The 26216-nt window shown below is 43.2% G+C and overlaps 1 protein-coding gene across 1 annotated transcript in view; it reads right to left on the reverse strand.

Annotated features, from left to right (window-relative positions):
• Ptgfrn (prostaglandin F2 receptor inhibitor) overlaps nt 1-26216 on the reverse strand; it is a 69555-nt gene that overhangs the window by 25847 nt on the left and 17492 nt on the right. Inside the window, exons 2-4 of the mRNA XM_047520145.1 lie at nt 12916-13284; nt 9894-10307; nt 5276-5656 (exon numbers count right to left, since the gene is read on the reverse strand). Coding sequence (XP_047376101.1) covers nt 5276-5656; nt 9894-10307; nt 12916-13284 — 1164 coding nt within the window. The remainder of the gene's footprint in view (nt 1-5275; nt 5657-9893; nt 10308-12915; nt 13285-26216) is intronic.

Below are 26216 nucleotides of genomic sequence, written 5' to 3' on the forward strand. Positions count from 1 at the left end.
CTTGATACAGCTAATTAAACCACCAGGCTGGATACATGAGTTAGAGAAAACAGGAAGAATCCCCTGTCTCTGCTGGAGATGGGGTTTTACTATCTTGGATTGGGAAGTACTTCAGAGGTAGCAAAGCATATAGGTCAAAGACTTACCAAAATCACCACTTTTATAACAATTAAATAGTCTCCAACATTTAAACAGAAACAGCTATAAATAAGAAACTATTGTTGTGGAGGGGAGACTTCACTGCAGCTTAGCTGCACTATTATCATGAGGATGCATTTAGCATTAGACATTTTGGAACAATAAAAATATAATATTTGAATGGAACACTTATGTTCCACGCCCAAAGAACTATTCAGGAAAGGGCTGGGGTGGCCAGCTCAACCCTGTTCCCTAACTTCTCTTGGAAGCAGCTGCTTCCAGGACACATACCTCCCTAGTTCCTTCAGGTGGGGCTTCTCTAGGCCCTAAAATACATTCCTGTATCCTAATTGGCTGAGAATTTGGTAGGCAAGACCCTCCAACACTAATCAATCATCATCACTACAACCAAGAAAATGTACTAAGCACTTAAGTGATAGTTACTGTACTTCCCACTTAAAGTTCATCATCCCATTAAACCAAGAAAATCAAAGCTCAGACGTGTTAAGCAATACATCAGAGACAACACACCTAGAGGATGGTTAAGTAGGACAACAGGTCTCCTTGGCTCCAAAACTTTGCCACATGCTCTTCTGTCACCAGGGATAATCCTGGGCAGACAGCTAATAACAGTCAATCTAAAAAACTGCAGATGTAAATATTATCTCTTATAGATGGCCCAGAACCCTGAAGTTTCTACCAAGTACTTAGCAGATTAACAGCTCCTTTTAAAGAAAAAATAATTACCTTCCTCACTGGCACACTGCTGGAATAGGGGCCAGTCCTCCAGTGGGGAAGAATGCAAATCAGGTTCTTAAGACTGAATAGCAGAACTCAGCTCTGCCTCCTCTGGCTCTTGTATCCAAAGCCCTGGAACCCTCTCCAATTAACACCACAGAAGCATGGTACTTGGGGCAGAGAGCTCAACCATGAACTGATTAGTATCCAACTCCTGCCAAAGGCTCATTTAAGACATCTGATAGCAGAGAGAGATGGCTTAATGTGCAGATTAACTAGCCATTCCGCTAGGCTCCCTAAGTTTCAGCTATACACTAAATTGGATCAACACAAAGCAACATTTGTCCCCCACAGTAATTCAGTTTCTTAGAGAAACTCCTTCACACACTTAGGATTTATGCCCTCAGCTTTTATAGAGGGTGGATATAAGAACCATCCATTTAAATAATCATTTAGGGCCTCTTGTGAAAGAACAGTTGAAAGCACTGTCCATAATGTTAACTCCCTGAAATGAAAAAGCACATGATAAATTCAGGGCCAAGAAAAAGTCTGTCTTTCTGAAGGAGTTTATGTTTTCCTTCCTCAGAAGAGAACTGTACAATCACATCTCTTTTTGTCTCAACTCTTCAAGACTTCAGAAGCAAATCAGTAATGAATTCATCCCAACCACATTGTAATACCTATTCTCAGATTTTTTTCCCACCCCTTTTGATCTTGATTTTATTTTTATGTCTCCTGCTTTGTGTTTCACTTTGCAAGCCAACTTGAATCTTTTTCCCCTCTGAAGTAGGACATAAATCCTAGGCAAAAGAGGCTCTTTCTTACCATGATCTTCTTGCCTGCTACAAGTGCTCCTTGACCTGCCAGGCCATTCACACGAGAGCCTGGTGTCTTCCCAGCTGACACATGGGGACTCGAGAAGGCCCCAATCACCGACCTCAGCACTTCAAAAATGAGCAAATGAGAACAAGGACTATCCAGCTTCTAGAAGTCAATGAATGCTCTGGTGCTTCCAAGTGAAGCAGATCCCCAAGGCCAAAGGTGTTCCCACAGAAGATGACCACACTTGGAACAGACTTGACCTTGGGCCATAGTTCTCTCTAAGCCATCCCACCAACCATCTCTTTTGAAAATAAAGAGAGAGAAAGAGAGCGAGAGAGCGAGAGAGCGAGAGAGAGGGAGGGAGAGAGAGAGAGAAAAGAAAGGAAAAAGCAAGCACGTTCTCCAGTGTGGTAGATTCTATTTTCCAAAGATGGCTGTAGCCTTTCCCTTCCTACCTGCCCTTCTGCCACATGTCTCTGCTCCCACTAAGGGGCTCTTTTATTTCCCTCCCTTTTAGGAGGTATCTTATATCCCTTTGATATTGGGTGGTCTGTGGGTGACTCTGACCCATAGAAAAAAGCAGAAGTTGTAATGTACTAGTTTCAGGCACTGCTTTTAAGTGGAGTAGCAACTTCCATTTCCTGCCTCTTAGAAATGGGACTACTCTGAGAAGATCAAGTTGTGAGAGGTGTGTGAGGAGAGAGGCCCAGGATCAGGGTGACATGTCTACAAGAAAGTTACCTAGAAGGCGGTCCCAAGTCCTAAATGCCCCAGCTGTCATCAGTATATTAGAGGTGAATTCCACTGAGTCCTTCCCTAATCCCTGACCCTCAAATTCGTAAGCAAAATAAAAAATGGTGATTTTCAGATGGGGATAGGGAGTGGCACCTGACTCATGGGGTTGTTAGGGATTAAATATTTAATGCACAAGAAGTCCTTAGCCCAGTGCCAGGGCTAAGTACGTGTCTGGTCCACAGTATGTGCTCAATAAATGGCAATTAGTATTCTGAATCTGGCAAGTGGCAAAATTGAGTTTTGCGTATGCATCAATTAAACTCAAGCTTGCCACATGACGAAGCTGGGGATCCAGCTTTCTTAAGAATGCTTCTGTGACAATATTCCATAGTCCTATAACCTAAGGTGACCTATATACCTGGCAGGTCACCTGTCTTCCTGCTTTTTGGGGTGGGGGATTCACTTCCCTGTTACCTCGTTCAGGCCCCAAGTTGCACATGGCACGGAAGGCGTTTGCACATACATACACGTTATGTTTCTAGAGACGACCATTTAGGGTGAGGCCAGGCACATCTGTTTCTGGGCAGAGAACCCAGCGTGGAGATCCTGACTAAATGTCTGCTGCTGTACTCATGCCCGACTCGTCTCCTGACAAGTGTCCAAGCAGCTGCAAGGGTATGAGTCATAGGCACAGGGAAAAAGGAGAAAAAGGAAGAAAGGAAAAGAATGCAGTTGTGTTTTTATACCTCTTAACACTCCTGGTAGGTTTATCTGTGTGCAAATACCTCTGAATATTCTATGACTTGAACAAAATTGTTTGCAATTCTGGTTTTCCTATGTACATATTTTAACATTATCTATGTGCTGGTACTGGTTTATTTACCCATTCAGCCAATATTTATTGAGTGCCTATTCTGCGTAAAGCATCGGGAAAGGCACAGGGTTCTATATGCATTAGCATCAGTCAGGGAAAAGCACGCTGATGATTTTCACGACAATGGTGCTGGCACTCCACAGGAAAGCAAATGACAGGATCCTTAGGATAATAACTGAACCTTTTCCACAATTTAGTCTCTTTATTTCTTCTTGCTCTCTGGAGAACAGAGCCACCAACAAATCCCTTCCAGTTAAAAGAGCTCACGCTCTCCCAGAGCTCCTTTCCTGATGTCTGACAGTCCCTGCACCTCCCCCAGGGCATGCCGGGATCAATACACGAGTACTTCAAAGAAACCCTCAAATTGGAGTGCACACAGCAGCACTTTCGGAAAAAAAATCCTGGAGCTGGGACTCAGAAGTTGGAGGGGGAGGGGACGGGGAGGGGCGGCGCTGGAATTTGACAGCGCCACACAATGCACTGAGGATCAGAGCTGTGAGACAAATTCAGCTCCAGAGATGAAAAATCTTCTTTTGGTGCTGACAACATCTGTTTTATTTTGAAGGTTGCTAAGGAGAGTTCTAGCTGGGCCAACATTGTTCCAGTTCAGTACTTCACAGTGAGACTCTCACACAAGGCTCAGACAGCAGGAATAAAAGCTCACCAGATAAACCTTGCTCCTTTTACTTTTCAGATATCAAAGGCTCACTTTGCTAACAGGGACAACTAACACCCTGCCTAGTCACAATTGCAATTGGACTGTCCTTTCTGTTTATTCTTATTACCTTTCTCCCTGCACCCTCTGTCCCCACTTGCCAATCTCCCATCTTTGCCAAATAAAGGCTTATGAGGGACAGACAGACAGTGAACACAGCAGCACTCCAACAGATTTCCATGCAGAGAAAAGTGAGGAGTGAGTTGCTTGACAAGGCAGGAGAATGTTTGGTAACAGACAAAGGAGGAAATCATTCCCTGGCCTTTAAAGAAGTGTTTTGCCTCCTAACAATCAGAGTAACACCTACTGCCTGCCTCATCAGGGCCCAATGCACTCATGGGACAGTAGAGAGGCAAAGCTCAAAACAGCGAAGAGCTTGACAGGTAGGCCCATCCCACCCTCCTTACTAAAGCAGGAGAGAGGAAAGCTTTTCACACCCCACTTGACCCCATCCCTCCTGAGTTTACTTGCAATTATAAGCCATTAACAAAAATTAGGAAGAGTTTGCACACATTTTGCTCAGTGGGCAAACATGTAGGAAAACAAGAGATGGAGAGGGAAGATGAGCATGGTAGAAAACATGAGGCCATGCCAGTGATCACACATATGACAAGTTGAGGACATACTGATGATCTTTACACATATGACACATTGCTAAAAATGGGTGGTGAGGTGACCCACTCTGCTCCTCCACCAACGAAACTGAAACCAGGCGGAGAGAGCCCCCAAGAAGAGCCTAGGGAAGCAGGAAGGCCCCTATGTGTAATCGGCAACAGCAGATAAAATCATTTTGGGATTCCAGGGCATTTAAACGGAAAAAAAAAAAAAAGCCTCCAGTTAGCTGAAGGGCTTCTGCACTGGGCTTTGGAAAGCAGCAGCCCCTGGCAGGGAGCACTCAGGAGTGTCGGAACAGGAGAGGAAAAATGGCAGCACTCTCCCTCCAACAAAGGTCCATGTCAAAGCCGTCCAGCACAGCTCCCACCCTGCAGATCTCGACACAAAAGGAAACTATGCCCTCTCAAATGAAGGCGTTGAGACAACTGAGGCCACATTATCTAAACATTTCCCTTGCCTGCCAGATTCTAGTTCAGCCAGTTTTGCTTTTACCTTCAGCTTGGGATCTATCTAAAGTACACTTCTCCCAAGAAAAAGAATGTCTAAGTAACGCAGAGCACCCAGCACCCAGACTCCTCCAGACAGCTCAAAGGAGGGATTAAGCCGAAGAGGCTAAAAGCCCTTCTCCCAACACTCACCTAGCCAGGTCACACCCACGCTGGCAGGTGCAGACATGGTCTCTGCTACCTTGTGCCAGCTCCTGTTGTGTCCAGATACCCAGAGCGCCACGTGGCAGAAATAGTAGCCAGAGTTTTCTTTGCTAACATCTCGGACCAGTAAATGGTAGGAGCGTGCATCCACATGACTCAAGGCCACATGAGGTGACCCATGCAGCAGGGAATCGCGGTCCAGCCGTGCCAACATGTGGCGGGCAGGAGAGGAGCCATCAGGTGTCCTGCTGAAGAACCATGTCACCTCAGCCCGGACCTCATCTACTCGGTCTGTCGTGATGTTGCAGGACAGGTCCAGTTCCTTTCCTTCAGGCACAGATACGTTCCTGGCCACGGTTGCTCGCAGAACTTGAAAATTAAACAAAAAATAAATCTAAGTGATCTGGATTATGTTTGCCCCTTCCACCTATCATCTCCCCTACCCTGCCTCCCTTCAGATCATCTCCTTTTAAGTGCTCATTTACGGCATTAAAATTGGAAGGCTTTGTACAGTTGTATGTACTTAGAGATATTTAATGGATAAATTCATGAAATATGCTGCATTTCTCTTTATTTTGTAAAACAGTTAATAGCAAATACTGACATCTGCTCACTATATTCCAGTGTTCTGAGTGTTTTATACATATTAATACTCAAAATAACTCTATTAGTAGATACTATTATGATCTTCATTTAACTGGTAAGGAACCAGAAGCATAGAAATGTAACCTGCCCCAAGTCACCTAGTTTATATGTGACACAGTTACAATTCAAATCTAGACTGCCTGCTTCTAGGAACTCTGTTCTTAACTATTATTCTATTGTTTGATAAGAAGTCTGCTGAAAGTCACAAAACCAAAATTATACTTTTTCCATTTGCATAATAAAACTTGGGTGTTTTTATATAAAGGACAGCAGAATCAGTTTGGAGCTGGGAAAGAGAAGGTAGGAGGTGAAGGTGAAATCATTTTCTAGAAATAAGTGAAAAAGCCTTGGCTGGGCGTGTTGCTTAGGGGTAGAGCCCTTGCTGAACATGCGTGAGACCCTGGGTTCCATCTCTAGAATGGCAGAAAAAAAAATACCCTAAACAGACGAGACAGAGAAGTGAAACCAGAAAATTTTCCTTATGAATCAATTCAGAACAGCATTTATTTCATTAGAATGCCCACCTAAAAGTCAAATGTAAAACATATTCTATAACCAGAACACAATGAGTTTTGGATTATCCACGCTACTGCCCTCTCTCATTAGTGTGGGTAATTAAAATAAAACTATATTTAGATGAAGCACTCAAGTATTTGGTGTCACAGATTCGAGGGGTTTGAGTTTCAACATTCCCCTGTCAAAGCTTTTATATGGAAACGTTTTATTCTATTCAGGGGATTTTTGAAAAGGAGTCGAACATCTGTAATCAGAGTATAAAAACATTCAACTTGTGATAATGCTCTGGGAACAATTACTTAGACAGTAAATAGCAGACATCGCCCAAGGGATAGGAATGGAAGCACAGTCCAGGACTTCTAGCAAGATCCACTGCATCAACCACTGTAACCAGGAGGCTCAGGGACAAAGTCTGGTGCCCAGTTCAGAAGAGACCCAACCCAAAAGCCCATGCTGTGGTGTACATTATGGCATATAAATATTTCCAGAGTCACAAAATTTCAAACAAGTCTTTCAAGCCAAGTTCAACATTCCCTTTGACAGATGACAAAAAAGAAGGTGGGTACAGCATTAGAAAAAGCAATTTAGAAGTCCAATTTCACCCTTCAAATTCTTCCTCTTCCCTCATCCCTTTAAAAGAGGCCAAAAGTAACTCGAGGGCATCTTTTGAAAGATTCACGGAAACTGCCACCCTGAACCAGGTTCTGCAGTTTGAACCACCACATTTACAGTACAATGCTTGTGGTGGGAGACCCTGAAATCTGCTGGGGAGCCTCTGTTGGGCCAACAGCTCCTGGAGGTAAGACCGTCTCAGGAGGGTGTCAGGTCAACATGTAGCTGTGGGATGTATATATTGAGAAAATGGATCCTTGGGTTCTGGAAATGTTGGCAGACACAGTCTTTTCTACTGTATAGTTCACTTTGTAATTTTATCTGTGCAAGTGGCTAAACATTTTGTCATATCACTAACCAGAGGTCTCACACATTCTGGATTTGGGGCTTTACCACTGGAAGACAGGCTAGAGCTGGCTGGAGGGAAATAAAGAAGCAGTTCTAGGGATATGCAATAAAAGAGGGGACCCAGGCAAAGCCTGTGCTGCAGGCATTCTCACTTGCAATATAACTGCATCCATAAACTAGGCACCAAGATTTGCATCAAACAGTCTACCTGGTACTACAATGGCGGGAGGTGGGGGCAGGTAACTACCTCATCTGGAACACAGCTTCATTGTCTAAGTGGCTCTGTGCCATTTATAACAACAATGTGATCAGAATATTTAAGCAGCTGGCTATGGAAAGTACAAGACAAGAAGAGAATGACCATAACTTAGACAAGATGAGAATGATCATAACTCAAGTGCTTTTTAACCTGGGGTCTGCAGAGAGAATTTATGGAGTCTGTGAATGTGTACGGGAAAAAAATCCATTTTATCAATGCTCCCTAAAATACAGTATCTCTTCCCAATGTGAAAATGAACAGGGTAGTACTACCTGCCCCTGGGATTTTGCTCCAACAGAAATCACCGTTATTTTCACATCACATTATAGTTTTATAATTGTTGCAGATATTGCTACCTAGAAATTATGATCGTTGCTAGGTCTGCCATTATATCTTATTATTAACATGTTAACAAAGAAGCATAATATTATTATAAATTTGTCTTAAAGTATTTTGATAACTATTTCAATATAAGTGCTTTACTCTGTCATCTGGTGTATTATGTTTTAAGAATTAAGACATCTTAATTCTGAGAAAGGATCTGTGGGCTTCAAAGGACTCTCAAGGAAGCCCATGGCATAAAAATATTATGAACCTTCAGTCTCAGGTGAGAGCTAGATATTATTACCTGCCTAGTAGGCTCGGTGTTCCAGTCTTATTACAAGATACTATGGGGTTTTGTGGTATTTGAAATTAAAAAAAAAAAATATCACCTTTACAATTGAAATTCCAGGATAAAATGGTTAATTTGCTGCAAAGATGAAACTCTTTTAACCCTCCTGTCTCATTAAAAGAGCTGTTTGATGCAGGCTGAGTAGCTGGAGGTTTTGTAGGGTAGCTTCTAGACAGATCACTCTGCTAAGGAAGCTGACCCGAGGGCTGGAGACACAGCTCAGAGGTAGAGCACTTGACTAGCATGTGCAAGGCCCAGGGTTCCAGCCTCAGCACTGGGGGTGGGGTGGGGTGGGGGTGTGATTTGAATCCATCTAGAAAGTGATTTCTGCAGCTAAAACTGTGATGAGTAGCCCCTCTCCTTGATAGCACAGTCACTCAAGAAGCTCAGTCTTGCTTTTCACATCTACTTCTACTGAATTCTGTTCTGAGGTGGTGGCATAAATGCAGAGGAATGTGCCCAGGACAATGTGTCTTACAGAGAAAAACATGGTGCACATTGTTTCCTTCTTTCCTTCCCATCCAAGCAACAGAGCAGTCACACACTCACATTCCTGCTCAGGAAATGAGCCTAGCCAAGGTCTTCCCAGTGTAAAAAACAGGAGGCAGCAGCAGCAGCAGCAGCAGCAGCAAAGCACTCTGAGATCTGTAGCAGTCAGAATCCAAAAACCCAAAATCTGCCCATCCAGGCCCAGAAATGACACTACCCCACAATGGTCTTTCTGCACTCCATCTCTGCTGAAGCTATAAGCTCCACAGGTCCTGGGAACGAGTGTCATGCCACTCTGCCCCCAGGGTACAGCACAGAACTGAGCCACACAGGTATTCTATCAACGCTTATTAACAGCGAGTCAACACTGGCTTTTTTTCATATTTGTTTTTCTTCTATTTTTGTATATTTTCTTAGTTGGAATAGGGGGTTAAAAAAATACTGGCTGATTCACAGATGACAGGACAAGGGACTTCTTGTACAGATCCCAGAGTTGGAAGATCCTGGGATATGTATGGTAAGGAAGCAAGAGGCCCAGTCCTCCAGAACACCTCACCAGATGGGTTGGTGCAGCTAAGGGATCCCCAAGGCAGGCCTAGAGATGAAAGTTAGATAAGAAGTTTGGGGGTGATCCTGACACACATCCCAAAAGCCATGGTGATGGGTAGATCCAAGGACTCAGAAAACACCAAATGAGTTAAAGCCAAGGGAGCAGGTGTGGGCAGACCTACTCCAAGCCCCCCTTGCACACTAGGCAGGACTTCCCTCTGAAAGGGATTGCTGTTCTCATCTTTGAGTGATGTGCCTTGAATAAAATGCTGCAGCTTCCCATGGGTACAAGTTCAGATAAACGCAGCTGCCACACAAAACTAGAGCATAGAGCTCAAAATCAATGCACCTCTCCCCAAACCATCAGTACCACCCTGCTCCCTTCACCCCCAACGGAAGGCTTTACACAAGAGGGCCACAATCCTTGTCAGAACCCATGGGCTCCCTGACTTAGTTCTTTACACCCTCATGGGTCACAAAATACAGTCAATAATGCAGCATTTCCAGAAGCTCACCTGTTGGCTGGATCACCACAGTGGCAACTTCCACCGCCTTTTCCTGGATTTCTTGCCAGTTACCCTGGTCTGCTATCCATTCGCTGACCACACACCGGTAGGAGCCCTGGTCCGCAGACAACGCCCTAGACACCAAGAGGCGGTAGGAGTCGCTGCCCACCGTGTCGAAGCGCACGTCCCCGCCGTGGTAGCGCTGCTCATAGCCTGGACCCGGGTGGAACCTGCCCTCGTGGGTGAGGGCGAGGATGCTCCGGCGCGAGGGCCCTCGGTGCAGCTCCCACAGCAGCGCCAGGTGCGTGTGCAGGGGCGAGGCGGTGGAGGCGACGCAGCGCAGCTCAAACGGCTCCCCCTCGCGCAGGCTCAGGCTGGGTGGTGGCCGCGCACTGGGGCCCACATGCAGGGCGTCTGCCAGCACTGCAAAGAGAGAGATGGGGTCAGCGGATGTGGGCCCCCATGTGGCAAAGGACAACCACCTTCCAGGACTCTGGTCTTGAACTATGCCTACAGCTATTACCATAATTCCCTTCTTCCTTCCCCGTTCTAATACCCAGATGGGCAACTTTTCCCATTTTGACTCATCTATCTCAGTTGACTTAAAAAAGAAAAGAAAACCATAAAATAAAAAGAAAGAAGAAACTAGTAAACCCCCTGCTAGAACTGGGGTGGGGAAGGAAAACAGCCTTGGGTAGTAGAGCTTTCGGGGATGTGCCCATGTCACCCTGAGGCAAGTTGTTTTAGTCTTCTGTGCCAGCTTCTTAAAAATGACCCTTCCTCTTGGAGTTTACCTGAGAGTTCAACAGGTTAAAGTGGGCAAGCTCCCAGGAGAGTGGTTGACATCAGGATAAAATAACAGGTAATGATTGTCAAAGTACTTGTTTGGTTAGAACTCTGGGCTAGAATAAGGAGTCCGTAGTCAGGAGAGTGCATCTCCTGAGGCATTCCCAGAGTTAAAGCAGCAAGACCTGGGGGGGAAAGGATGGCGTGAGCTGCCTGTGGCTCATGGCCTGGGAACTGCCTGGGATGAGCAGGGGGAACAGGGTATCCACAGAACAGGACCAGGCCAAGGAAAGCTGAAGGCCCAGTTATTGCCCTCATAGGGCTCACTGGAAGAAACAGCACTTCTACAGGGTCTAGAAGGCGTTGGGAGTGGGGGCAGTGGTCAAGGAATGATGAGTGAGTGCTATTTAGGAAGAGAAGTGATAAGCAACAGATGTTAGTATTCTGGTAACCAGAGAGGGGGCCTCTAACAAGGGGCAGGGAAAATCTCCTATTGAGCTCCTGGACTAGCCAATCAGCCTAGTCCTAGTCATCACCCTTTTGTTTTTCCCTCAGTTCTACTCTCAGAAACTCATTCAGTGTCCCTGAGAAGGGAGTACTCTAGATAACAGAAAAAAAACAAAACAAAACAAAAAAATCATTATGTCCTTAGAAGAGCATATCCCAAAGTCCAGCCCTTCTACAAAACAGATACCATGACTTTCTAGAATTATACATCAATCTGTGAGTCTGGCTAACACGACTCGGTTCTCAATGTCAGTTTATCTCTGGGTATGGATGAATAGTTTCAAGACCCATGAAGTTGAAGGCCAGAGAAACCCTGGAACACAAGTTAGCACCTGCCAGAGGGTCTTCCTAGGCAGCCAGCCAGTCTCTCTCATGGCAATCCATCTGCCTTCCCAGGCCAAGGAAAGCCTTCCCTTGCTTCTCCTGTCTTCTAAAGACTAGAGAAGATAGAAAAAATAAGACACTGGGGATGGTGACTGGGGATGGGATTCTCCTGCTGCCCTCCCAGTCCTCAAGATGAGACTCACAAGGGAAGTCAAGGGAGCATATGACCTAGTGGAGAGGAAATATGTCACATTGCATTATAACTCCAAAGCAAAATGACATGGGACTTCTAAAAAAACACACTCAGGAATAAAGAAAAGGAAATGGAAGAGGTACTTTAATACCTACTTAACAGACATGGCTGTTTCATTCCTTCATGAATTTCTAGCCAGGGGACAGTACCTGAGATGGAAGATTCTACCAATCATAGTGGATACGAATGCCTGGAACAACCCTTTCTTTTTATATCCTCATGTACATTTTTCACTTTTCTGATAATTATATACATTTCTATCCTTTGGGGAACAAGGCAGGGTACAAATGAATGCATAATTAATAATAATAACAATAATAATGTTTCTATTTTGTTAGCCTCCAATTAAAATGGTTTGTTCTTGCTCATTTACTAATAAGCTGTGTGATTTTAGGCAAGTAATTAACCTATGCTCTTCCATTTCCTTCTGTTCAATTAGAGAAATATCCTACCTCATCTTTTTCATTGGTGTTAGAGGACTGAATGTGTGAATAAATTGAAAAGGTCTTGAAAGACGGAAAAAATAAAATAAAATCCAAGACCTTGCAGATAACACAAGATGTGATTCTTTACACAGCTGGGTCAATGAACTAGCAGTGATCAGATCATTCTTTGTGTATATACAAACATACAACTTCTGTTACAAACAGGTATTTAAACCGTGAAGGGTCACAAAGAAAGATGAACTTTGAAGTATGTGCTATTCCTGTACAACTGAACATTGTCATTGTGACCAACACCTTCTTGTCACTAACCACTGAATGCACCTTGCTGGTGGCACTGCTCTAAGGCCTAGCACATGTTAACTTACCTGTCTCACACCCTTTGAGGTAGGTACTGTCATACCGAGGAGGAAGTGGAGGCATGTCACAAGTCATACAGCTAACAAGTGACAGAGTCAGAACTGGACTGAGCATAGGTAACCTAGCACCAGAGCCGGTTCTCCCACCACACCTTGCTGCCTCCAACTCCCTGGCCATGAGATGCTTCAGAACCATGGAGGAGAGAAGAAAAAGGGCATTTAGAGGTCACTGGTCTCTCCTCTGCTTTTAACCAGGTAAGACACTAGTATTCCCTTGGACAGGGGAGTTGTCTTTTGACGTAGCTGAATGGCAGAGGAAGGTCTGACCCCAGCACAATGACCCCACGTGAGGACTGTACCTTTAACCTGTACTGTGTCCTCATAGTTGCCCTGGACAGTGGCATCTGTGCTGGGGGTGGAACATTTGTAGTGGCCTTGGTCCGAGGGCTGGACATTCTTTATGTGGAGCTCCACGGCGTCATTGGCAGTCCGCCTTAACTGGATCTCGCCCCTCTGCAGGCGCTCCCGGTACAGCTGGGCGGGGAAGCCCACCTCCCAGGTGCTTGCGAGCTCCACGAAGCTGCTCCCCAACGATGAGAAGCTCCAGTCAAAGTTTTGCTCGCTAGGGCCATCGTAGTCACTGACGTTGCAGGGGATGACCAGCTCAGTGCCCACCACCCGGACCAGGGTTCCTGCAGGGACTCTCACCACACGGCCGCGACAAAGAGCTGTAAGGACAGGAGAGGACAGGCAGGTCTTTAATCATGGAAGGTCTTCCCAGGATGAATGGCAAACTCAAGGATGCTCCTGCCCTCAGGCCCAGGGCAGAGAGATGGCATCCTAACCGCTGGGAAAAAGGGGTTCTGTAGAAGGATGTTCAGCTGTCCCTAGAACTTTGAGCCACGGATACAACCCCAAAATGAGCGCCTCTCACATAACCAGTTTCCCAGGACTGACAGAGAGGAAGATTAAGTATTAAAACAAGGCCAACCATAAACCTGAATAACTATGTCCCTCCTGTTACTATTTAACATACTGTTATCACTCATAATATAAAAATACGTTAGGTTCTCTGTGAAAGAAAAGGGCACAGCTAATCAAGTATTTACATTTCTGCCCACCCTATGTCAACTCTCGTCCCTAGAGACCATTCCCTGGGGCTCCTGAGACCTGATTTACAATGATGGATGCCAATTTTTAAATCCTAGAGCAACCTGCTGATAAAATGATTTAACTCCTGTTATCTGACATTGCCTATAAATTAATTTTAAAATATGACGATTCTACCAAGTATTAATTTTCTATTTTCTGGCTCATTTCCTTCTCTCTACTCTTTACCCTGATCTAAATTCAGAATGAGGATGGGGAAGCACAAAGAGGAGGGAGTCCGGCCAGCTGCTGGTGTCAGGCATGCAGTAGCTTGCCGCAGGGGACAAGCCCAGTGCACAAAGCCCTAGGTTCACAGGCATTCCCTTCCCAGAGAGCATGTGACCCACAGACCTATGGCAGGACCCTCTGGGACTGGCACCTGTGAGTCCACTCAGAAGACTTCTTTGCAATACACGTAAGCATGATTTTACCTTAGTGTGTTTACTCCCTGCATTTCGATTCAGACCAAATGGCTATGCATGGCTCCTTCTTAATGTTCTATAAGCAGGTATAACAGGCAATGGGTTGAACTGTGTCCCCCACCCAAAATTCATATTAAAGTCTCAGCATCTAGTACTTGAGAATGTGGTCTTATTTGAGAAGAGGGTCACTGCAGATGTCATTATTTGTCATGAAATCGCCCTGGAGTATGGTGGGACCCTAACCTAGTATGACAGGTATCCTTAAAAAGGAAGAAATCTGAAGCTGGACATGTTGGCACGTGCCTGAAATCCCAGCAACTTGGGAGTCTGAGGCAGGAGGATCATAAGCCTTAGCAACTTAGTAAGACCCAATCTCAAAATAAAGATAAAAGGGGCTGGGGATGTTGCTCAGTGGTTAAGTACCCCTCAGTTCAAAGAAAGAAAAAAAGGGAGAAATCTGGATACAGACAGACACAGGGGGAACATCCCATGATAATGCAGAGATAGGGTGATAGGTCTAATAAGCCAGGACACGGACACACACACACACACACAAAATGCCATCAAGCCAGGAGAAGTTAGGAGAGACATATGGGACACATTTCTCTCACACAGCCCTCAGAAAGAACCAATTCTGCCAATACCTTGATCTTGGATTTCCAGCTGCCGGAATTGTGAGAGAAAGACTTTCTGTTGTTAAAGCCACCTAGTGTGTAGTTCTTTGCTGCAGAAGCTCTCATAAACTAATACACCATGCTGCCTGTTTTTCAGGTTTAATTCATGATTTTCAACCTACAAGTTGCTACCTATTAGTGAGTTGTAAAATGAATTTAGAGTGGTTGCAACCAGAGGTGTGTGCTTTTTTAAATGGAATTTTAAATGAACAAAAACTATTAAGAGTGCATTGCATTTAGCAAGGGATAAATACTGCTTTATTATACAGTATTTTGTTAAGTAAACAAAGGTATGTGTGTACCAGATTATGACAAAAAACTAGTATCTAAATTTGGGTCAAGGTTAAAGAAAATTGAACACTTGTTTTTAAAGCCAGCTCTTGTTTTCTCCACCTGCTATCAATTCCTTTGAGAAGGGAAAAAGAAAGTGTCCATATAAGAGAACTAGTGAAGGAGGACAGTGTGTGTTAGCAGGGGGCTGGCTGCCTCCCTGCAACCCTCAGCCCAGCTGGGATAGGTCCAGACTGAACCCCTGTATGAAGAAAAGCAGCTGAACCCTAGATCCCACCATTCTCCTTAAAAATAAAATAATGTTACTGGGGCTGGCAACTCAGAGGAGCTATGGGTCATATATCTTCCCATGGAGAATAGTTGCACCAAGCCCAAATACTGCTGAGTAGTGCTGGGACAGGCTACTTTCTTCTTAAAGCAACTTAGTGCCTACTGGATAATGCTGTGACCTCACACCTCTTTCTTCTGGCAAATACGTAGCAGACCTGTGGCAGCTGCTTACTGTTACTTACCTGCCCCTTGGATGGGGCTGGTCCTACCCCTTTACCCCTGGGATGGGCACTGGAGGTAAGACTAGTTAACTCAGAATTCTCCTGGTTCTTTTCTCCTGAAGCTTCTCAGAAAGACAATTGTTCCCAATAGAATCAAAGTACTATATAAAGATGGTTTACCCTGAAGCCGCACACAGGCAGTCCTCCTGAACATGCGAGGAAGCCATCAACAGAAAAAGAGACCCTTGCCAACACCTGGACCCAGAGGTGGAGAGAACATGCCCAGTGACCTGAAGGCAGTATTGGGCCACTGCGCCCAGCCACGCCTTCTAGACCATTTCCCAGGTGTTTAGATACAAGTGCATGCACACATACACCTTTCTTCCTCTGGATGTTTCAGTTTCTAGCAATTCCACTCACCTCCGCTTATGTTTCATAAACTAATTTCTGTCAGTGGGAACTCAAAGAACATTGAAATAATACATATTTCTACCTGGCAGTGACTAACTCTCTTTGAAGTTATCATGATCATGGCTCACAAAGAGGTGGTCACTTTTTTACATTCAGTTTTAGAGAGGACCAGACAATTCTGAATCTCTCAAAGAGACCTGTCAGAAGGATGCACCATGGCAGAGACCCTTCTGAGGCAACTCAGCTTCCTGCCATGGAGACTGCTGCCAGCACACCTGCTATGGGCTGTGGTAAGATTAAGTGAGCAAACGCACTCAGCAGGACTTGAACAGTACCCTCCATTTGGCAGGGGTCCGTGGTGATCTGCAAGGTGGGCCACCTCTACAATAACCTTGACCATAACCACTCACCTTACTTCCTTGGCAAAGTTTACAAAGGAATTTCCAATGTGTAAATCTTTTCTCTTCCCATTTTTTACGAAGGAGTTGGCTCACAGGGCCTTCAGGTTAAGACTACATCACTTGTGAGGTCTCTTTATTCCTAATTATTACAGCAATGGAAACTAATCCAGCTCCTTATCTCAACTCTCCAATCCTTCTTACATGTGGTTGCCAAAATCGTCTTTTTCACACACACATCCTGCATCACTCCATGATCAGAAGTCTTCAGGGGCCGAATACCACACTTAGGTCAAAGCCTCTCCCCCCGCCACTGCGCTGCAACCACCCGGGTCCAAGCCACTGCTCTCCTCACTTGCACTACTGCAATAGTGCCCTGGCTGAACTCCTGGCTTTTACAAAGGGATCTTTTTAAAAACTCAAGTTGTGTTATATCTTACTCTGCTCAAAATGTTCTAATCATTCCCAGTTTTACCAAGATAAAAGCTGAAAATGCTTACTGCGGCCATCAAGGCCTCACAAGACCTGGCCTTCACAGTTTCTTGACCATACATCTTGTTTCTCTCCCTTCCCAATACCCAGTCATGCTTTCTCCTAAACAAGCCAGATCCACTCCAACCTCAGGGACGTTGCAGATTTCTTCAGCTTCGAACACTTTCAGACATTCACTCCAGTGGCTCCTTTACCAGCTTCAGATCTTTATTTCAATATCACCTTCTTAATGAGGTCTTTCCTGACCCCCTAAAATAGCAGCCCTCCCTCCATTCTTGCTTTTGCCAAAATTTCTCATCAGTTATCACTAATATACCTTTATATGCACTTAGATATTTATACCATTAGATGCTGCTGTCTCTTCCCATCAGAATGTAATTCCATGAGCAGAGCTCTCTGTTTCGCTTGCTCATTGCTGAATGCTAGTGTCTAGAACAGAACCTGAGACAAAGTAGTTGTCAATAAATCTTTGCTAAATAAAGGAATGAATAAGACATACAAGAGCATTCACAAGGTGGCCCATGGCCACCATTCTTCATTCCCTAACACTCACCCTTCAATGAAACAAACCACTTTCACTTTCTGAAAATGTCATACTCTCCATTGCTCCAAGGCCTCTGCCTCTGTGCCTCTTCCACCTGGCCTTCCAGCAATCATCTGGCAAGAGGCAGCTCCAGCACCACTTCCTTGGTGAACTCCCACCCCACCCCCACCCCTGACAACACACACACTCTCCAGAATCACTGAGGTGCTCCCTCCTCCTCGTTCCAACTCACCCTGCAAAAGTACCTTCGACAACAGCAATGTTAGAGTGCCACTGGGAAAAATAAAGCAGATACGAACAGATGCTTGAAAGATCAAATTCTAATCTGAAAAGACATAAACCTGAGCCATGTCTTCCATGCAGAACTGCGATGTCCCCTCATTCATGCAAATCAAGACTTTAAAATTTTGGGAACAGAATTTCAACTTGCCACCAACAATCTGGTATTTAGTACAGATTTCCATTAATATTGTTAAATAACAGCTAATGATACATAAAAACAAATACAATTTGTAAAAAGTAAAGCATATGGCTTTTCTCAAGTCAAAAAGAATATCTACATAGCCACACACTGCCAGTTTTCATCAGAACCTTTTGTAACAGCTGATAACTTGAGCAAAAAAGGAAAAGAAAAATTTCCTCTGGTTTCTCAAGTTCTACCAGCATGTTTCAAATGAAGAGTTCCAAATCTGTCTGTACTTGAACTGTATTAATGTAGCTTCCCAAAAAATTTCTTTAATAATTAACAAATTAAAATTATGGCTTCATTTGTTTGCAGGAGCCAAAATAAGACACCTTCATAAGAAAACCATTTCTTCATCAGTTTTAAAAGTACTACTGAGGATACCATTGTGTCATATCACAAGGATTCACCTGATAAAAATCCATTAAAATTTAGTAGCAGAAAAAAATAACTGTTAGAGTACCATTTTATATTCTTTCCCCAGAAAACAAGAATTACACAAGTATCTCTTACCTTGCAAGAAAGTTACCACAGCCCCAAGGAACTTTCACAATATTTCACCACATAACTGTTGCAGATTTTATGCCAATTTTTTTTTTTTTGCAAAAAAGTAGGGTGCAACCATGATGTGAAGCTTTTTTTTTTTAAATGTGCTAGTATTACTTAAGCATCATCTATTACTAAACTGTCTTTAATGCAAGATTAGGATGCATAGAATACTTGTGACTATACAGTCATGCAGTGGTGGCAATTATGCAATAGAATACAGTAATGCTCGAGACTAACTAAGGGTACTTCAATATCAACTTTTCTAAAACCTGTATGAAGCCTTCTATCCCCAATCAGTACTGCTCCCAATTACTAAGGGGCCCAGCATCACATTGTAATGCCCTAAGTAGACTAGACCCTCTGTATGGTTTGGACCTGGAATGTCCCCGCAAAACCTTATGTGTTAAAAGCATGGTCCCCAACACAGCAGAGGTGGAGCTTTCTGGCAATGATTAGATCATGAAGGCTCTGACCTCCTCAGTGGATTAGTTCATCAAATAGACAGATTCATTATATGGGTTAACCCACTGATGACTGAATGTACTACTACGAGGTGGGACCTAGTTGGAAGAAGTAGGTCACTGGAGGCCTGCTCTGGAAGGGCTTTATCTGATCTCTGGCCCCTCCAGCCCTCTTCTCTCTCTGCTTTCTGGCCGCCATGAACTGAGCAGCCTTCCTGCGCCACACCTTCCTGCCAGGACATTTCTACCTTACAGCCGGTCAACCACAGACTGGACTTTTGAAACCATAAAACCAAATACACTTTTCCTCCTCTAGGTTGTTCTTATCAGGTATTTTGTTCACAGTGACAAAAAGCTGGCTAACACACCCTCTTAGGTAAGTCTCAGAACCCCCATCCTACCAATTGCCTCCTAATCTTCATTTAAAAGCAACAAAACAAAAAATATCTAATACGATTGTCACTGCTAACTCCATCTCTTTACTCTGTCCCAACCTGCAAGTTTCCCTTTCCCCAACAAATACAAAATTCATGTTTCTTTTTGTATTTTGGCATCAAGGAAAATCAATATTAAATATGATATTCAACTATGAATACCATACATAGTTTACATTTCTAGTAATCATCTCCTTCTTTACACCTTCCTCTGGTTTCCCTGCTGCCCTCGTACTTTGAACCTTTTCCCTTATTTTAAGATTCTCTTTGTATGTGTATGGGTGTTTCATTGTAAGATCTCGGATATTGTAGGGAAGGGAATGAGTGTGTACAAATTTCAAAGGACCAATATCTGAGATGTCCCTTACCAGATTTATGCTTTGAGCTATGATAAAATACCTTTTATAGGGACAACTCCCCTCTTAAGAAAAATGACAAGACAGGAAAAGGCCACTTAAATGCATTGAAGAGTAATCAAGACAGTCAGGTTCAAGTGGCCACACAGTGAGGAGGCCTCAACAATGTCCACTGCTTATTCTCTTCAGAAACTTGCCAATTTCTTAGTGGTGTAGGCCAGACCAAGTAGAATTTAGTAACTCAGAGTCTCCAGCAACTTATGGGGCCAAAATAACACAACTTCTGAACTTCAGGGACACTAAGACAGTCAGAGTTTGAGGAGCCAAGTTCCTATGCAGGGCGGGGACAACAGCAGAGAAATGAGCCAGACACAGACTACATTGCTTCTCCCCTCAAGGCAACTGATAACGTGAACGATGGATAGCAGGGTGTGGGCAAGGGGCTGAGAGGCTAAGCAGAAAGTAAACACTAAGAGGCTGAAGGGTTGATCAGAATCTTACAAAACGGGGGAACATACACTGGGATTCTGAGTCCACAAAGGAACGTGGACTATAAGTAAACATCAAGACTGGATGGGTTATGGTCATGGAGTAAGAACAAAGCTGAAAACACAATTAGCTCTCGTGAAGACTGAAATCCAATCTAAAAGAATCTCAATTCCTCATTAGATTAATGTGAGTTTCTCTTGCACTACTGACCTTCTAGGAAAAAGTCTATCTTTTTTGGAAGAAGATAACATCACATAGACCCTATACATTTTTTCAGTGTTAAAAAAAAAAAAAAAAAACTTATCAGACAGACATTCAAGATGACAAAACCAGATGACTATAAACAAAAAAGAGACAACAAAAACTGATCTGCAGAGATCCAGGTATTGCTGCTATCAGATATAGATATTAAAATAACTAAGATTAAGTTACTAAAGAAACAGAAAATAGGATTTCACATCCTAAACTGGAATCTATTAAAAGAGTCATATTGAAATTCTAGAACAATAACAATATCTGAAATTAGGAGCTCAGTGAATGTGTTTGGCAGACAATTAGATGCAGCTTAAAGGTCAATATAAGTAATCCAAACTGAAGTCCAAGGTATAAAAAAAAGTTTAAAAAATATAGACAAATCTATGAAATACATGAAACACAGCAAAAAGGTCAAATTTATTTGTAACAGAGTCTCAGGAGAAGAGAAAGAATGAAGTAGAATTAGAAAGAACTAATTCTTAAAGAGATAATAGCTAATCTTTTTCTCAAACCAACAAAAGACATCATGCTACAGAAGCTAGATGTGTTAAAACCTCAAGCAGGAAAAATACAAAGAAAACTTCACCTAAGTACATCATAGTAAAACTATTGAAAAGGAGAAAAATACAATTGATAGCTAATTTTCAATAGAAACAATGTTCATAAAACCATGAAATGACATCCTTAAAGTGATAAAAGAAAATAAGTGACAGAAAAAAACCTTTTAAAAGGAAGGCAAAATAAATGTGCTTTTAACCAATTCTCAACAAGGGAAATTAGTAACACCAAAAAGAAACACTACATGAGGTTCTTCAGATAGAAGAAAATGATACCATTTTGGAATTATGAAAATGTAAGAAATTCAAAGAGCACCAGAAAGGATAACTATGTGGGTAAATCCACTGAAAACTGACCATGTAATATAACATCAGTAATGTCTTTTAGAATTCAAAATATATACATAATTAAAATGTATGGTATCAACAATACATAAAATGAAGGGAGGAGTGAAATTAATTGGAGCTTAAATGTCAAAGATCCTTATCCTAAAAGTGGTAAAAAGACCACTATAGACACTAACCAGTCATAGTGCATATTATAACCTCTATAGCAGTCACAAAAATGGAATAAAGGGCAAAAAACAAACTAATTGAGTGAAGTAATGGAATTATAAATACTTGATTAATCAAAGAACCCATAGTTTTGGAGATTCCTTAGAAAACTTGGAATGGAACCACCATTTGACCCAGCTATCCCCCTTCTTGACCTATACCCAAAGGACTTAAAATCAGCATACTACAGTGATGCAGCCACATCAATGTTCATAGCTGCTTAATTCACAATAGCTAGACTGTGGAACCAACCTAGATGCCCTTCAATAGATGAATTGATAAAGAAACAGTGGTATATATACACAATGGGGGGAAAAAAGTCATAAAGAAGAGTAAGATTATGGCATTTGCAGGTACATAGATGGAGTTGGAGAATATCATGCTAAGAGAGATAAGCCAATCCCACAAAACCAAAGGCCAAAAGTTTTCTCTGATAAGTGGATGCTGATACATAACAAGGGGTAGTGAGCGAGTAACAGAAGAATGGAGGAATTTTGGATTATGCAGAGGGAAATGAGGGGAAGGGGAAAGAAAGATGGTGGAATGAGACAGACATCATTACCCCATGTACTCGTATGATTACACAAATGGTATGACTCTACATCATGTACAACCAGAGAAATGAAAAGTTGTACTCCATTTGTGTACAATGAACCAAAATGCATTCTGCTGTCATGTATAACTAAATAGAACAATTAAAAAAAATACTTTCAGCTAAAATCATATATGCATTTCTCATGTATTGATATTGTGTTCAGTTTATTATCAGATCTCCAAGTCTCTCCCAAGAAGAACACCAGATAAAGCAAGAAAAGAGGAATATTGTCCTGTATGTCTCTTATATGCTATGCTCAAAACCAGACCCTGTTCATAAATTATCTTTCTTTTTTTTTATTTTTTATTTTTGGTACTGGGGATTGAAGCTAGGGACACTTAACCACTAAGTCCCCAGCCCATTTTTTTGTTTTGGTTTGGTTTTGATTTTTTATTTATTTAGAGACAGGGTCTTGCTAAGTTGCTTAGGGCCTCACTAAGTTGCTGAGGCTGGTTTTGAACTTGAGATCCTCCTGCCTCAGCCTCCCAAGTCACTGGGATTACAGGCATGTGCCACCGTGCCCAGCTCATAAGTTATCTTAATTCAAAGAACAAAATCCTAAGGTAGGTATTATCATCCAATCATAGATATAAGGAAACTGAAAATCAAAGAAGCTGAAAAACCTGCTCAGGGTCCTAAAAGGTATAACTTGAGGACTCAAAGCCAGGTTTATCTGGCTGAACACTGCACTGTCAAGCAACAACGGGCTGGACTGCCTACACCTTGTTGCTTCTGCTCACTTTGTCTTTGCAGAGTAGGAAGAAGAAACAGCTTGAAACTCCCCATAAACCATTTCATATCCTCCAGTGGCAATGTGAACCAGGTGGGCACCTATGGAATAAAGAAATGAATCACTGAGAGAAAAAATAATATATATTCTCAATATGAAGTAGACAGATGACAGAAATAGAGAAATGGAATTAATTTCCAGTTTCTTCAAAAAAATTTTTTTTCATGTTCTACCCTCATTACTTGAATTGAGATTGACTCTAACATCAGACACTACATGGTCATACTCCCAAAAGGTGAAGAGAGCTTTATTCAAAGTCATGGCTTTTAGAAGCTCTCTGCTCAGGCTGCTCAGCAGTAGATAATGAACAACCAAGAGCTCACTGCTTCCAGATTATCACTCCCCTACCTCAGTAATTCAATGCCTTCAACTCCCTTCTGTCATGTGGAATAGATGAGGACAGGCAGAAAAGTCAGGCAAGTTTTTCAAGGTAAACTACTCCATGTTTGTTTCAGTAAGTGCTATTGGCAACCATGAGGAATCATTAAGAAAGACAAGCCAATAAAGCTAAACTTTATTTATCTCCCTCTTTCCACCTCCTCCTGAGATCCATGGGAAATAATTTCATTTCTTAGGTTATCATCAACATTATTCTAAATCAAGGCCTGCAGAGTACGGTATATCTGCAAAGGATTCTTGCAATTGTTTCTATTATTGCTCAAATTTTATCATCTCACTGAGCTGCCTGGAAGCAAACAATCTGACTTTCCAATCTGAACCATTTGGAAGATAAGTATCAGCAGTTACTGAATACAGTGGGACAGGTAGAGCTGAAACGCAGGAACTAAAGAGCTTATGGTATTGCAGTCTGCCTTGTAAACCGAAGCTTAACTCCCCTTCCCGGGTCCTCATAAGGCCTTTAAGAGAGAGACTGGGGGCCTATGGATTTCCATATGTGAGCAAGAAATGAACACAGAGAAGGGAAACTTGAACACCCCTCTGATGCCTTTCTTGGAGAGCCTAACTCAACAAATGAAAAACCTTTGTCTCCTCCAGTCTGCCTCGGAGAGTTGTGGCAGGAAGAGACCATGCCAAGTTTCATCTAGATAGTCCCTAAGCACTGACAGTGCAGTAATGCACACATTAAACAAGTCAGGATACGTAACGGAGTCACATGTGGCAGTGCTCCAAAATACCACCCAAAAGCACATCAGGAACTGTTAGAGTAAACCTTAAAATCATTAAAAACAAGTCCAGCTAAGACCTCTCTGAGAGACACCGGACAAACGCAAGACCATATTACTCATTCAATAAACAGCTACTGAGCAGAAAGTCCCTGTGCTAGCGACAGGTGAGAAGAAAGGTATAGCCGCCTCTGGACCTTCTTGAAAGGCACACATGCTGTGCCAAGAGCGACAGGCATACGTGGACACACAATAGAGGAAAGATATAAGTACCAAACAGAGGTGCTAACCAGGGCCACAGGGTTCTAAAGAAAGAGAGGGCAAAGGGATTAGTGAAGAGCTTCATGCAGCGTCATTATCTGACTTGGATTTTGAAGAATGGCTGGGTGAGGAGGAGGTTGAACAGGGGACATGGAGGAGGAAGGTGATGAGATAAAGGGAGTAGCATAAGCCAAGACCTGGGTGAAGACATGTGGGAACACACAAGCAGGGTGGTGGAGAGCAGGGTGATGAAAGTGGTGTCTGCAGAGAAGACGTGGAGGCCGGAAGGTCACTCAAGAGCCCTCCCCTCCACCAGACGACAGGGAGAACTATGAAGGGTCAAATCAAGGGCAGTGGCAGGAATGGGAAGGCAGCAGCTCTGAGAGCCCTGCAGAGGAAGGGTCAACTGGTAGACCTGCGAGATGAGAGAGAAGTCAAAGGGAAGCTCGAAGCTGACGAAAACCGTCTCCTACAGCACAGTAGCAACACGGCGGAGAAAAAGAGTTGGTAAGATTTAGACAAGTTGGAATGGAAGCCCCTAAAACATATCCAAGCCTAACATGAATGTGGAGTCACATGCACAGAAGGAGGTGGGCAGAGAGAGAAGATCCTTGTAAAGGTGAAGATGTGGGAGTCACTGGTGGGTCACCAAGAGAGAAAGGGCCCAAACCGAAGTGAACGTCTCGATTTAAGATATGAGTACAGGAGAGAGTTAGCAAAGCAAAAAGGGATAGTATCCAGTTAGGAAGGAAACCAGAAAAGGCTAATATCCTAGCAACCCAGGGATGCAAGAATTCCAAAAGGAAGTAGGATGTAAGGCCCACTGCGTCATTCCCAGACACACCATCTATTTGGAAGGCTGCAGGCTCCTAGAAGGCTGGTGCTGTTCCCAACTCTCACCTGTACCCTGCACAATCTCTAGAGCAAACCCCTATTATATGTTTGTTCGAAAAAAGATGAACAGTAACAGCAAACAAGCAGAAATGTCAAGGAAGATAGGTGCCAAGAAGACAACTGAATTGATGGCTAACTAATTACTGGGAACTCCACAAAAGAGCAAATTCAGTGATGTGGTGTGTGATGTGGAGAGGAAGAGCCAGAAGTGAAGGAACAATCAAAGATGCAGGCAAATGAGGGCCCCACCATGAAAACAGACATGGAAACAGGCAAGAGGAGACAGGGGATCAAAGCAGGAAGCTCATCCTGAAGTCAGCTGATCAGCCCTTCTGAGAACCTTCTAAGCACCTTCTAAGCACAAGGGACACAGAGCCAAGAGTTCCAACTGCCAGAAGTTTTCATTCTAGTGAGGAGAAAGTGAGATGCAAAGCCACAGATACGGTCTACCAAGTCAAAATACAACAGTGTGGGGGTACAGTGTGGTCAGGAAGGACCTCTCTGAAAGCCAGGATTGAGTCCAGACCAGAATGAGGAGAGCATTGTTGGAGTTCTAGGGCAAACTGCTCCAGACGAAAGAACAGCAAATAACAAAGCTCTGTTATGGAGCAAGCTTGGTAGGCTCCAAGGACAGAAAAAAGATCCAGATGAATGCATGAAAATAACAATAATAATAAAAAATCCAAGGGGCCTTGGATTTCTGTAAACTAGGAAATAAAAGAGCCTGCTTTATTTGTAAAAAGTTCAGACTGCTTGTGATGTGAAAGGTGGATTAGGTGGGGCCAATTTGGAAGCAAGAATAACAGTATGGGAGGAGGTACAGCAGACCAAGAAAAAGATGATGGACACTTGGCCTCAGGTCCACGGGTGAGGATGCTCAAGAGTAGTCCAGTTGGGGATATACCTTACATATAAACGAAGAGACTTATGGTCAAGAGAGGGAGGAAAGAATGAAGGAATGAAAGATGATTCATGCTTCTGGCCTGAGTGTCTAGGTAGGTGGTG

This window comes from Sciurus carolinensis, chromosome 1, assembly GCF_902686445.1.
Source record: "Sciurus carolinensis chromosome 1, mSciCar1.2, whole genome shotgun sequence".
Classification (NCBI taxonomy): domain Eukaryota; kingdom Metazoa; phylum Chordata; class Mammalia; order Rodentia; family Sciuridae; genus Sciurus; species Sciurus carolinensis.